Raw genomic sequence first — 12,788 nt, 5'->3', positions numbered from 1 at the left:
ACCATAATATCATTTCCGTTAAAAGTACATAGTGATTAGTGCATAGTGCATACTGCACATGGCCGGTTGTAAAGAAATATCGAAGTACACGGCAAATGAATGCCTTTTGTTGAGGTGACCACCATCAAAATATAGGTTAAGTTTTCGCATTTATTCTTGTTCAATACATTTGTCTTTCCCACCAATGTTTTGGATATGCGTTTCCACACCATTAATTCCAGTACCTTTATACACTAATATTAATTTAAATGACAGTGAGTGGTATGATTGATTTTGTCCTGACCTCCTCTTTCAAGCTGTTCGGCATAAGCAACAACTTACAAGTACTGTAACAGCATCCGCACCTGGCTGTATCTACCGCCATCTTGCTGCTGGCATCTGCCAGGCTTTATCGCTTGCCAGTTGTCAGGGTCTCCATGCTTGCCGAATTTGACCTCTGCTTCCTCGCACGTTTGTCACTGCGTAATTAATAAATCTTGGTCTGATTAATTCCACTCGCTTTATTCGGCTAGTCAGCCAGTACAGGATGACAGTGAGCCTGCGCAAATTTACGCTAATTAAAATTATTGAACTGTAAACATTGAAAACATCCAGAATCGTTAGTATCATTACGTGCACGTAATAATTATACAGCTTAGGACTAAAAAGACGCATACCGTAACCCCATACCCAGATATCCGTACGCATGTGGCAAGTGCGCTTGTACGACAACCGGATATTTTAGCAGAGTCGTACAGCGCACTGTGCTGCATGCGTTTGGAGTACTGTGGGCGGGATTATGGGTTAGGTATATACCACATAAACATAAACATAAGGCTTCCTCGCATCAACATAAAAATAAAGCTGTGCTGCATAAACATAAAGCCGAGACGCATAAAGTATGCCCCGCATAAACATAAAGATAAGAAACAGAAATAACATAATGATTATAGTTACGAAAAATTACGTCGGCTTCGCCTTCGCATTTCCTGTGATCCATTTTTGGATTTTTTCAGGAATTGTAATGTACTGTAACTAAGTTTTTTTAACGAACTCTTCAATTTCGGAGAAACTCAATCAGAGAAAATCTGTTAATTTGTTTCTTTTTATTCTGTCCGAAATTTATCGCAGTAACAACTCCTTGTAGCAGTTGTAAATTTATCGCAGTAACAACTCATTTTGGACTTTAAAGTGGTTGAATATGTATATTTCAGCGTGTACTAATATAAGCCTCAGCCAACAACAGAAATAATCGGCCTAATTATACGAGTACAGAACATTTCATCTAAATTAGCCGATGCTAATGCTGTTCCCATGGTGTACGCACGAAAAACGCGGACGTTCGCTTTGTGCACACGCGCCGGTACAGAGCTGGACTACGCGCACTGAACTAGCGTCACTATTTTTTTTACATTTTTTACACGGAACAATCATATATTCATAATTCTTTGAGGTGAAATTCTTTACATCTGCAGATACAAATACGGTTATCCAAAAGGATTAACCCGTTCATGTACAAAGATCACCGATTTATACGTTGTTCCATACAACACCCTGTTTGGCAATGAAATGCCATATTAATGTGGAAACAACGACCGTTCGTTAGCCGTATGTGGCATTAGGCAGAGTTCGAAATCGAAAAGACATGCTTATATTGGTTCGCCCGGAAATGTACACAGATTCAACTACTTTAAAATATGCTGTATAGTTATGAAACTACAACTGTACCACATGTGCCGTATTTTTCCACTCGGATTTTCTTATGTCGTCGGTTGAATCGAAGCGAACTTATGTTTAGTATCCGGTTTTGTTTATGCGTTTCATACTTCATGCACTCCGGCTTTATGTTTATGCAGCGCAGCTTTATGTTTTTTTGTTTATGCTAGTGCGAAAAAGCCTTATGTTTATGCTTATGTTTATGTGGTATATACAGTAAAACCTCTCTATAAAATACAGGCACGGTTCCGTGGGTTTCGTATTTTATATCGGGGTGTATTTTATAAAGGGAAACTGCCCCCAGGGGCACCGGTTATATTTTAGGGGGGCGGAGGCGGCAGCCGAGCAGTATTTTATTACTTAAAGCTGGTAGCAACACTTCCTGTACACAGTACCAAGTAGAAAACAAATGCAGTGCTCATAATTCCGTTCCGTTCCGTTCAATTGATAAGGTCACAATCATTACTTTTCGAAAAAACGATCAAGAGTGACTTGAGTCTTGCTGGCTGCTTTAGATAACTTCTTTTCAACATTCTCACGAGCCAAGATGTCTTAAAGTGTACCAACAAACGGAATACCGCTTGAACTTTCAGAATAAGTATAGCGCTCCAGAACGTGCACGGCAATGGGTGAGGCTCCCCAACTCTGCTCTTTGCATAAGCAGTAACGTTGCTCGCTACTGCCGACGATTGTATAACTAAATTAAATTGCATCCGGTTAACTGTGCGTAATTGTATTCAACCGGATCTGAATGATATGCGGAGGTTCTCTGCACCGGTAAAACTACATTCGGTTCCGCGAAAGGTGTATGTAACTCTTATAAAGAGGTGAATGCTATAGAGAGAGTCCCCCCTGTGTTATAGCATGCGAGCTAATCCAGTTCCGTACAGGTTGTATGTTATAAAGAAGTGTATTTAATAAAGAAGTGTATTTTAAGAGAGGTTTCACTGTAAGGGACAAAACTCGGTGTCTTCCACCTATGAGCGTGGACCTGATGAAGGTTCACGCGCAGGAACAGAATTGACGGAATTCTGCCTGCCAAACAGATCTGGCAATGCTATACAGCGCCTACGCTATGGAAAGCGAGAAACGGCGTGATTGCTAGAACTTTATAGACCAGACTAAATTCGATAGAATTTCCTCGTGGACAACTCCGCATTGCTGACTGCAGCAAGCGTGAAAAATGCGCACGTAGCCGCCACATGATGCGGGTGCGCGCAGAACACCATGCTTTCGCCGCACGTAGGCGGGCGTGCAACAAAACACAACAGACTGCCAAAGCGAGGGTGTACGCATGTACGCCTGCGCTCACATGCCTCTGGGAGGGAGGCTGAGCTCCGTCGAAGCAAAATCCACGTCCAATTCCTTGGGATTCTTGACGGCTCGTCTGTGCGCATAAAAGAACATCGAGATTTTATCTCCTTTTAACATCACAAATTCCAATTACATGTGTGAATAAAGAGATCTCGAAACAAAAGTAAAAACAGTAAAAAAATATCAACAGAATTCATTATCAAAACGACTAGGATCCTCCGACTCGTAAAGGTCACTGGGTCCTGTCAACCGTAATCCACTTTGGTCCATTCCGCTCTATTGAGCAATCTTTTTCATCACAATGAGAGATCCGCTTTAGGAATAGGTGCGTATCAAGTACGACTTCTGAATACTGCTTCTTCATCTTTGGAATAATTGCGTATCAAAGTACGACTTCTGTCAAATGAGATTCTTCCTCTTGGACATGGAGGGACGTCTTGAAAGACAAGCTTAATGCTTCCTCCCTGGTAAGGTCATTCTCTTTTTTCTCGATGACTCTCTTGAGCAGTGAAGTTCTCAAAGGTCATCCTTTCTTTTTCTGATGTGCGATTCAATTGGGCAGTGACGATCCCAAAAGGTCATCCATTTTCCCTTCGTAAGTTCCATATTAAAGGTCATGGAGGAACTTAGCCGATTTTTGGCTTTCAAGCAATTCTGCTTGCCTCCCTTGTAAAGGTCATCCATCTTTTTCAACCATTTTCTTCTGTCGCACATCCTTTCCTTTCTTTTAGTGCCAATTGACGCGCACCTTTCTTCTTTTCCTTACCAGGTTCGAGGGCCGGTTAACGCCGTAACTCCTCTCTTCTGAGGCCGGTTGTCGCCGTAACCTCAACATCTGAAAGTTTTTACCCCTATTTTCTTGAACTCTTTCTCTTTTTCACCCTTGCGGCTTCTGACATTCCTTAAGAGTGTGCCGACTAGGTAGGCCGCAACTACACTCTAGAAGTGACGTTTAAATGTAATGAGGAAGGCCGGTTAACGCCGTTACTCTTCCTGCTTCGAGGGCCGGATGACCTCCGTAACTCCCCATATTAAAGATCACATTGATCCCCTGCAACAAAGTTCTGCAAACAACAATACACAAACGGTATGACAATTCAATACGTTATGTCTCCTTCGCCCTAATACTGTACCTTCGTTACCATTCTCGTGCTGCCGACTGATGGCCGTAACTAGCACATCAGCGATGCCCTAAAGGTCATCACTGATCATTTGAACCATCGTCGCGGTTCCGATCGAAACGTCTTTGTTTTTCATTCTGATCAGACGTTCGATCTCGAGGTTCCATTCCCCTCTCTTGCAGCTCGTCTCCTTCGCTCCGGCTGCTAGCACCACTGTGCCGATTTCGGTCACGTCTGCGCTGAATACGGATCAGATGATCTCGAGCGTCAACCATTCGCGCTTTTAATCCTTCATCGTATGGATTATCCCGTGACCTCTTGCACAATTCGACATAGTCCAAATGCAGCTGTTGGTTTCTTCGTCCTCTTCGTTTCATTTCATTTTCCTGCGGCTGTCTCGCGAGCTCTGGACGGTAGCTGCCTCTATTTACGCTGATTTCTTGGATGAAATCATAGACGAAGTCGGATGGCTGGATGAATCTTGTTCCCATCGTAATCCTGATTCGCTCTGCACATCGGTGTGCGTGCATCTTCGCCTGACGTCTCAGACTTTCATCGAAATTCATTGCTCTCTGGACGTCTTTCAGCTGCCTCCTGGCCGTTTCCGAGGAGTTAAAGTTCTTAACAGGCATTCCCAGCTTTATAACTTGCGCGGTCAGTGCTGGCGGTATCTCTATACCTCTTTGGGCGCTCTTTCGCAGCTGGTGATGCGATTCGTAATGGCCGAGCCTTGCTGCAAAAATCTTCTGAATCGTGGCGCGATGATCGGGCGGAGAATCTGGTTTGACCAACAATCCTAACGCAGCCCTTCCTGCGAGGAGTCTCAACGCCGGGTTCACATGTCGCAGCACAAATTGTGCTACGTGGAGTCGTCTTTCCTTGATGTCTCTGTATTGGAACTGCGTCATTCCTGTTGGATCGGGAGTGTCCAATGGTGTTTCCAAGAGACTCAGGTCGATCAAACTGACAAGGCCACATTCTCTCGTTGGGAAATAATGAAGATTCGCCGATTCTTGCGTAATGATGAGGTCTTCCCATTGGCCATACTCGTATTCCTTCGCGTATCCCGAGTCGTTGATGACCTGGCGCAAGTTCATGAGAAGCCAATAAACTTTGTCGAATTCTTCTTTATTATCCGGCGCGATGCCCACCGAACGGCAAATCTCGTTCGTCTGCTCCATGATATCATTCATTTCATATACCAGCTCGATGGTTTGGAGGAATGTCTCCTCGGAGCGGTGACCTTTGCTTGACCTTTCTGGTCGCCCTTCTCTGAATCTGATTCTGGCGGTGCATTACTCGCCATCTCCGCGCTTGTAAGCTGATGCTCAAGATCGAAAATGATGTTTCGTCTTGACGGTCGCATATCCTCGTCTCCGTGAACTTCAATGACATTCGAGGATGACGGGCTGCATTCCATGACCTCGTCCGCTTGCTTTTCCGGTTGTTTTTCGACTGGTTTAAACGTTGAACAAACGGAATGGACCATTGACCTCAATCTGCGTGGGCTCTTGGGTGTGCGGTGACTTTCCGAGCTGGATGACCTTTTGCTACTGTTGTATGCTTTGTCTCCGAACTCGTAATCCTCCATGTTCAAATTGTCTTGTACCCACTGCGGATCGTACGGGCTCTTCGAAGATTTGCTCGAGGCTTCACTTCGTCCTTCTCGACTCTGTGAATCCCTTTCACGGTTTTGCACATCCGTAGCAGCCCGTTCCTTCTCCTGCTGCCTGTTACAGGTCTCATTGATCTTCCTGTATTCTTCCGTCAATCGCTTTTCTTCTGCTTCTTCTCTGCGGCGCTTCTCCCGCTGCTCTCTTTCTCGTCGGATACGTTCTTCGTCTCTTCTCTTTTGTTCCGACGTACGCGTATCTCTTGCATATCCGCTGTATCTGTCATCGCGACTCTTTTCCCACGACCTTTCTCGGGAGCGGTCTGATGACCTTTCATAGCCGCGAGATCGATTATCTCTCTGAGGTGATTTTGGGCGTCTAAACTCCTCTTTCTTGAAGTTTCGGAGGGCCTCGACGACATCTTTCTCTCGTTTTCGGAAGTTTCGCATCCTGTCGATTCGTTCCTCAATCGCAATCTTGATGACCTGAGACGGCCTATTTCCTTTCGTTAGGCTGACCTTTTCGTCCAAGAATATCTTGTATTCTTCTTTCGACACGGCGAGTGGATCTTGCAGGATGGTGTCAATTTGCTGTATCAGTGACTGTCTGATCACCGCTGCTTCTCCCTCGTCTTGTTTCTTCAGTATTGCCATTGGGATAGGTGCGTGACCTTTTAGCTGCTTCGGCTAAACCCTTCTCTGCCGCAGCTTTCTCCTTCTCTTCTAAGCGCTTTCTCTCTGCTTCGCGCTTTTCTTGTACCATTCTCATTGTATCTTCTTCAAACTTCTTTCTGAAAGCGTCTGCTTCCGGCGTTCTCGGCGGTTCCAGGGTGATATCCCATCCCGGTCTGCGCCCGACCCACATTCGGTATTTATCTTCCAGAATCATCCGATCTTCCGGTGACAGTTTCTTCCATGTGTCTCCCGTAACCAAATGTCGGAACACATCGAGGTTACCCCTTCTCGCCTCTTCTGGTACTACCACTGCTTGGTTTGGTACTGCGACCACACAAAGCCAGCATGGGAATCGTTCGTTCGACAGGATGTTATTCCGCTTGCAATCTGGGCAGTCCTCATTGTAATTCGTCAGAGGATCTCCGGTCACCTTCTTTATTGCTGGTCTTTGGCCCTTTTTCGCCGCATTCTGGTTAGGTTGGCTCCGTTCAGCCATTTTGACCTTTTCAACCTGCAATCTCAAACAATATAATGCTATGGCCTTTACGTTAACCCTTCTCAACGCCTAGTTTACGCCTATGATAACTAGGCTATTCAGTGCTGAGCTGAGACTTTTCGCTGCTCTTTCACGATGACCTTTGCCATCCTTCTTTGACTAAACCCTTTTCAACTGTCTATGTGACCTTTCTCATCTTAGCCCATTCGCTAAGTACTTTAGCCCATTCGCTAATTCAACTCTTCTTGCAGAGTGTGGTTCGAAAGTAATCTGAGAACTACGGTCTGCTCCTTTCTGTCTTTTCTGATTCTGTTTCTTCATCTTGTGTGGTGGACCTTCCTCCCACACTTATTCTTTCTTTATGCCTTTGCGATCCAGTCATAACGGTCGATTCCATTCCTCTTCCATGTTCTGAGAGTTCCGTCTTTGACCAGGCTATCCAGTGCGTTCTGGATTTTGAATCGATCTCCGTTCATGTTTTCCTGACCAGAGTCGTATTGGACCGCCATATAATTGGACACATCTTCTTGCGTAACCCCATTGGTTCCACCGATATTCTGCAGAGCATCTTTGGTCAGGGCATCTTTCCACGCTTGGGGACCTGGCTTCGGCCTCTGCTTTCGTTGATCTTCAACCGGAGGGATGTAATGAATCGGCATATTCGTATTTGTGTATTTCACACCGATTTTCCCTTCCTTGTATGCCCTTTTCATGATTTTATTGACTTGTGTCCTGGTGATTCCGGCGTCGCTAACTGCTTTAGCGATTTCCGTCTTATCCATTTCTCTTGACGGAACTGCACCAATCGCAGCGCAAATCATCATCCACGGGACGTTGGTTTCAGAAAGGTCATCACCAATCATATAACTTGGTTTGCCGTCGACGATATCCTCTTCCAATAATTCGAAAGGTTGTTCTTTTTCTACTTTTGGTGAAGGTTGTGGCACCTCTTTCGGTGGTTGCGGTACTGATGACGGAGCCGGATTGCCTTGACTCGAGCTCGGGTGACCTTACTCCCCTGAAGCTGAAGTTTGGTGACCTTTCGTTGTGTCCTGAGCGGCTTGACCTTTCGCGTCTTCTTTGCCTTGCGTCGCCTTTTCGTGCGCAACTCTCAGCGGTGTCAGTGTTGTTGTTGCTCGATGGATCTTCTGAACATCTGTTACCGAGCTGGATCCACCGCTTGCCCTTTGGCTTCTTACTGCCGCTAGTGCTTCCGGGACTGACATTGGTTTCGGAGGTCCCACGAGGGCGATCGCCTCCTCAGCTGATTTTGGTGCATGCAGTGTCGGTATACCCTTCTCTACCGTTTCTGTCTCTTTTTCCTCAATGACCTTTTCTTCGACGACCATCGCTTCTTCTTCTTGTCCTTCTTTTGCTTTCTTCGATGAGGTTGCTGGTTGACCGCTATCTAGCTTGATCTGACTCAAAATGGGCCTTTCCGCATCGAGTCTCGGGTCCACTATCTTGGTGGTATCTTCACTTGTTTCTTCTGTCTTGTACTCTCTCAATTCTTCTGGTACAGCGTTTATGGAGCTGTATCTGATTGTCACGCCTTTATGGGGATTCGTTGTGTGGAGCTTCTTTTCCTCGACCATCTGTTTCAATGGTCTTCCGAGTGACCTTTCAATATCTGAAGCATTTCCCTTCTCTTTGCTCCAGACTCCATTGATAAACTGGGCCATACGGTGTTTCGTCGTACCCATCGGGCTGCACATTCCGATGATGGCGCGTTCGATCCGTTCTCGGATATCCGCGTTCGCGGTCGCCAACTTCCTTTCGTTATTGTTTCCTGTAATATACAGCTTCGCTTTGTTGCCGTATTTCGGGTGTTTCTGGAGAACTTTTCCCGTGCTCCTTGCGTATTCCAGGACGGCGTTATACTTGCTCTCTGGCAGTCTCTTATTGGTCTCGGCGCAATAATTTTTCACGTCCTTCCTGAACTTTGACGTAACTGATCTTGTCGCTTTCCCCCAATCTGCTGTCGCTCCGATGAGGATTTCGTCAATTTCTTCAATCGTTATTTCGTCATTCATTTCGCAGACAAAGAAGCGATCGTCATATTCATCGTCTGTATAGTCCAGTTCGCTGTCCCCTTCGACAGGTTTCCAGTTCAGGATGTCAGCTGCATCGACCCTTCCGATGAGGCTGTTCTTTGCAGTCACCTTTGGTTTCTTCTGAGCATCCATATAGTCTGCTAAACTGGGGTCAGACTTTCTTGTGTCCTTCTGACCTTTCTTTGTCTGTTTCGACGATGACTTTGATGATGCAATGCTAATTTCGGATTTCGCCGACTCCACCGAAGTATCCCTTTTCTTCTTCTCTTTATCAGCCTTGTCCTTGCGTTCTTTCATCGTCGACGCATAGACCGGCTGCATCGTCATCGCTTCCTCCATCACCTTGCGTGATTGACCTTTGTCCGTCTCGTCTTCGGTTTCAGCTTGCGATGAACTTGCTTTAGCATCGATAGACAGCTGTTCTGGTTCAGAGTCCGACTCCGGTTTCTCTCTTTTCTTTGTCATAACCCCCAGTAATTTAGGCTGTTTGACAAACGTATTTCCGGCGCTGCCTTCTCGTGCCGTACTTTTTGGTGGCTTCATTTTCTTCTCCTTTTCCGCTTTCTTTTCCTTTTCCTCCTTCTTTTCTTTTGCCTCCTTCCGGCATCTTTCGCATTTAGGGTCAGCGCATGAATGCGGTGAGACTTCTCCTGTAATTATCGCCTTGACCCGTTCGGCGCTTCTTACGGGAGTCAACTGTTCTTCTTTCTTGACCTCTCGTTCTCGCGATCTGTCCTTAGTCCTTTGACCCTTCGTTTCTTTCTTCTCTTGATGACCTTTCTCTTCAGCTTTAATTTGCTCAGGCTGACCCTTCTCAGCCGGTTTCTTGACCTTTTTCGCCCCCGACAATCTAGTCAGCGTCTCGCCTCTCGAAGTGTAAAGTTGCTTGTACACTTCTCCGTGGAAAGGGTCAAGCGCATGTATGCCCCATCCTGGCGTGCTCTTGGCATCATGACGTTAACCAATACTTCTGTTATGGCTTCAAATTCTTCTCGCTCTTCCTCTTGCGGCAGGACCTGCAGTACTTGCTCCACCTCTTGCATGAGTTTTGATGTTTCCTCTTCTTCCTCTTCTGGAGTGAAGCCTGCGTTTGACACCATTTGTCCCGTCTGAGGATCGACCACTTCGATTCTGAGGATCCCTTCTCTTCCTTCTTGATTCATGAATTTATAGTCGATGCGTCGACACGGTGATCCCCTATCGATTTCTTCTTGAGTCTCCATGGCTTCGGCTTGGGCCGGCGGTTCACCAGAGTAATATTTAATGTGCTCTTCCGCCGTCGGATTAAATTGGAAGTTTTCCGGAAAATAGAGCCCTTTGCCCTTGGAGTCGAAGAGTGATTTCCACTTTCCTTCGTCATCTTTCCAAAAGATTACCAAATAGGCTCGGTCCTCTTCAGCCCTGTGCCTGAGGATACTCATCACTGCCTGTATATTCGCGGCAGTGTCATTCCGCTGGTCCTCTGGCAGGAGATTGAGAATCTTATTAAGGTCACTATACGACTTCTGTGTTTGCCATTCAATTTCTTGAGGAGTCGCATTCGTTCCTGCTGTCGGGATCGGCATATAGGTCGTCGGGTCAATGACAAAACCGTGGACGTATCCCTCATCTCCGTCCGCCATGTGATAGTTGACCTTTAGACATCTGCACACCGTCTCTCTGTATGGCGGGTTTTCTTCATCTTCTACATCTTCTTCCCATTCTCCTGCTTCTTCCGCCTCGTGCCCCTTCGCACCTGACGCCGGATATGCTCCATGCGAGAGCATATCAATCTTTTCGCCTTGCGGGTTATAAAGTTGTCTCTCCATCTTGCCCTTCGCATCAATCGTAACCATGATGTTTGCTTTTCTTTGAACGCGATATCTCGCAGCAAACTCTAAGGATTCTCCCTATCATGGTCGGGTTATTCCGTTCTGACTTATGAGTTCACCAATCGCTGCTTCTGCGGCATCGCTGGCTTCTCTGCACATCAGCTGGTATGCGGCTTGGTCAGCTCCTTCCCCCATTGATGGAATTGGTTGATCAGTGTCTCTATGGACCAGAAATACACTGACTACTCCTTCCGTTTTATCTTTAAGCCGGAAAACTCTGGTGTGCGATCTACATTTCGTTTCTCGAGCTGCGCCCCTTCGCGTGCTCGCGCCAGAATGACCTTTAGGTTTTTCTGTCTGACCGGTGTGACCTTCCTCCACCGGGAGTTGACCTTTTTCATATTTCAGTTTCGGTTTAGTTTCTCTCGCCGGGCTGGTACGCGATGATCCTGATTGTACTGCCGATGCCGTACGAGACCTCAATTCCATGATTTCTCTGTCGAGTTTATCCCTTTCTCTCAACAGTTCTCTCTCTCGAGTTACCAACGGGTCACTCGGAGGCTGAAACGGGTCATTCCTCGTTCGCTTGGCCGTATGCTCTTCCTTAGTGGGGCTTTCCTCGGCCGGAGTTTTGACTCCTCTCCTGTTCTTCTTCTTTTGGTTCCGGGGAATAAGGTTCATGAAGATCAGTATCGTCTTTACTGCGCTTGGCCATTCCCTGTTGCGCAACACTGGATTACTGTTCTTCAGTGTTCTGATTTCAACACCTCTTTCTTTTCTCAACTCTTCCGCCTCATGTTTATCCAGTTTCATGTGGAGGTGGGTTCCCCTGGTTATCTTGTGAGTTCTTCGAGCTGTCCTGTACTGATCTTGATTATCGTTGATATCGTTATGCAGCTGGACGAACTCGCGGCATTTTTCATTAAACTCCGCCACAGCCTTCTTTTCTTCCTCTGTGAGGGTGACCTTTGGATCCATTACAATGTTGTACTGCGGATCCGTTTCTGTGATCGGGTCGTTGAATCTGGGTGCATTTAACACTGCCCACGGGATACTTCCAGTCGATCTTGGCGAGTGGATTCGGACTGGTGTAAGTGATGGGATCTCCATTCTCGTTCCCTGGCCACTCGTCGACGCCCTCGGAGTAAACGGCTGACCGCCCCTTCGCGGTGTGTTCTGTCTATCTCCCGGGAAACGATGACCTTTTGACGGTTTTGGTGTCCGAAATTGGCCTTTGGCCTTGCTGAGGGTTAAATCCCTGCATCTGATTAGGGAATCCTTGCATCTGGTTCGGAAATGGGGCCATTCCGCCATATCCGAACTGACCTTGCATCGGTTGACCTTGATTCATCATGGGCATATTTTGGCCATACATCTGTGGGAATTGCTGGAATGGGAAGTTCTGTCCCATCATTCCTTGATTCGGCATCATCTGATTTGGCATCATCTGGTTTGGCATCATCTGGTTTGGCATCATCTGATTTGGCATCATTTGCCCTTGGGGCCCGACCTGCGTGCCGTAAGTCCCCACGTGTTCGAACTCATTCCCACGTCGGATTGTTGATACGTAGTAGACGGGTCGTATCCCCCTTCGTACGTTCCTTCCGTATTCATTGAATCGTCATATAAGTCCGGGTCCTGAATCGTTCCGCTCATCGATGACGGCGTTCCGGATTCCAATAACTTCTGCCGCCTTGACCTTCCATTTTTCAGCTTATCGTTAAACAAACCTACTACGACAACGAAAATGACTCCGATTAGCAGGTTTATTTCTGATGACCTTTACGCCGTCCCAACTTCCAGTCTTAATATCATAAACTCCTATAAGCCTGATTTTCGGGTTTATTCGTTTTCGTCCTTTAGTTATCCGATCAAGTAATGCTTTGTCGGCTTCGTCTTCGTCTTGGACTTCTCCTCTCAGAATCTGTTCTGGAGTCGGCTTCGGAGTTTTCTTCGTTTTCTTGACCTTTCGCTTCTCAATTTCGTTCGCGATCCGTTGGCCAAGTTGGT

General features: G+C 46.4%; 2 protein-coding genes across 2 annotated transcripts; both read right to left on the bottom strand.

Moving 5' to 3' along the window:
• Positions 1 to 3,895: 3,895 nt before the first annotated feature.
• LOC129600969 (uncharacterized) lies at positions 3,896 to 5,315 on the bottom strand. The gene is made up of 2 exons (XM_055499660.1): positions 4,143 to 5,315; positions 3,896 to 4,060 (listed from the first exon to the last, which is right to left on the bottom strand). Exon 1 carries the CDS (start codon positions 5,309 to 5,311, stop codon positions 4,211 to 4,213), a length of 1,101 nt encoding a protein of 366 aa, XP_055355635.1. The 5' UTR covers positions 5,312 to 5,315; the 3' UTR covers positions 3,896 to 4,060; positions 4,143 to 4,210.
• Positions 5,316 to 5,319: 4 nt separating this feature from the next.
• On the bottom strand, positions 5,320 to 7,127 carry LOC129600972 (uncharacterized). Its single transcript, XM_055499662.1, has one exon. The coding sequence runs from the start codon at positions 6,394 to 6,396 to the stop codon at positions 5,320 to 5,322; it is 1,077 nt and encodes a 358-aa protein (XP_055355637.1). The 5' UTR covers positions 6,397 to 7,127.
• Positions 7,128 to 12,788: the final 5,661 nt, after the last annotated feature.

This window comes from Paramacrobiotus metropolitanus, unplaced genomic scaffold (assembly GCF_019649055.1).
Source record: "Paramacrobiotus metropolitanus isolate TYO unplaced genomic scaffold, Prichtersi_v1.0 Parri_scaffold0000206, whole genome shotgun sequence".
NCBI lineage: Eukaryota > Metazoa > Tardigrada > Eutardigrada > Parachela > Macrobiotidae > Paramacrobiotus > Paramacrobiotus metropolitanus.
Note: the sequence above shows the minus strand (reverse complement) of the source record. Positions and strands in the feature narration are given on the sequence as shown.

Excerpts from the sequence above, each read along its gene's own strand:
- LOC129600972 (XM_055499662.1), bottom strand. The coding sequence starts at position 6,396 with ATGGCAATACTGAAGAAACAAGACGAGGGAGAAGCAGCGGTGATCAGA.
- LOC129600969 (XM_055499660.1), bottom strand. The coding sequence starts at position 5,311 with ATGGAGCAGACGAACGAGATTTGCCGTTCGGTGGGCATCGCGCCGGAT.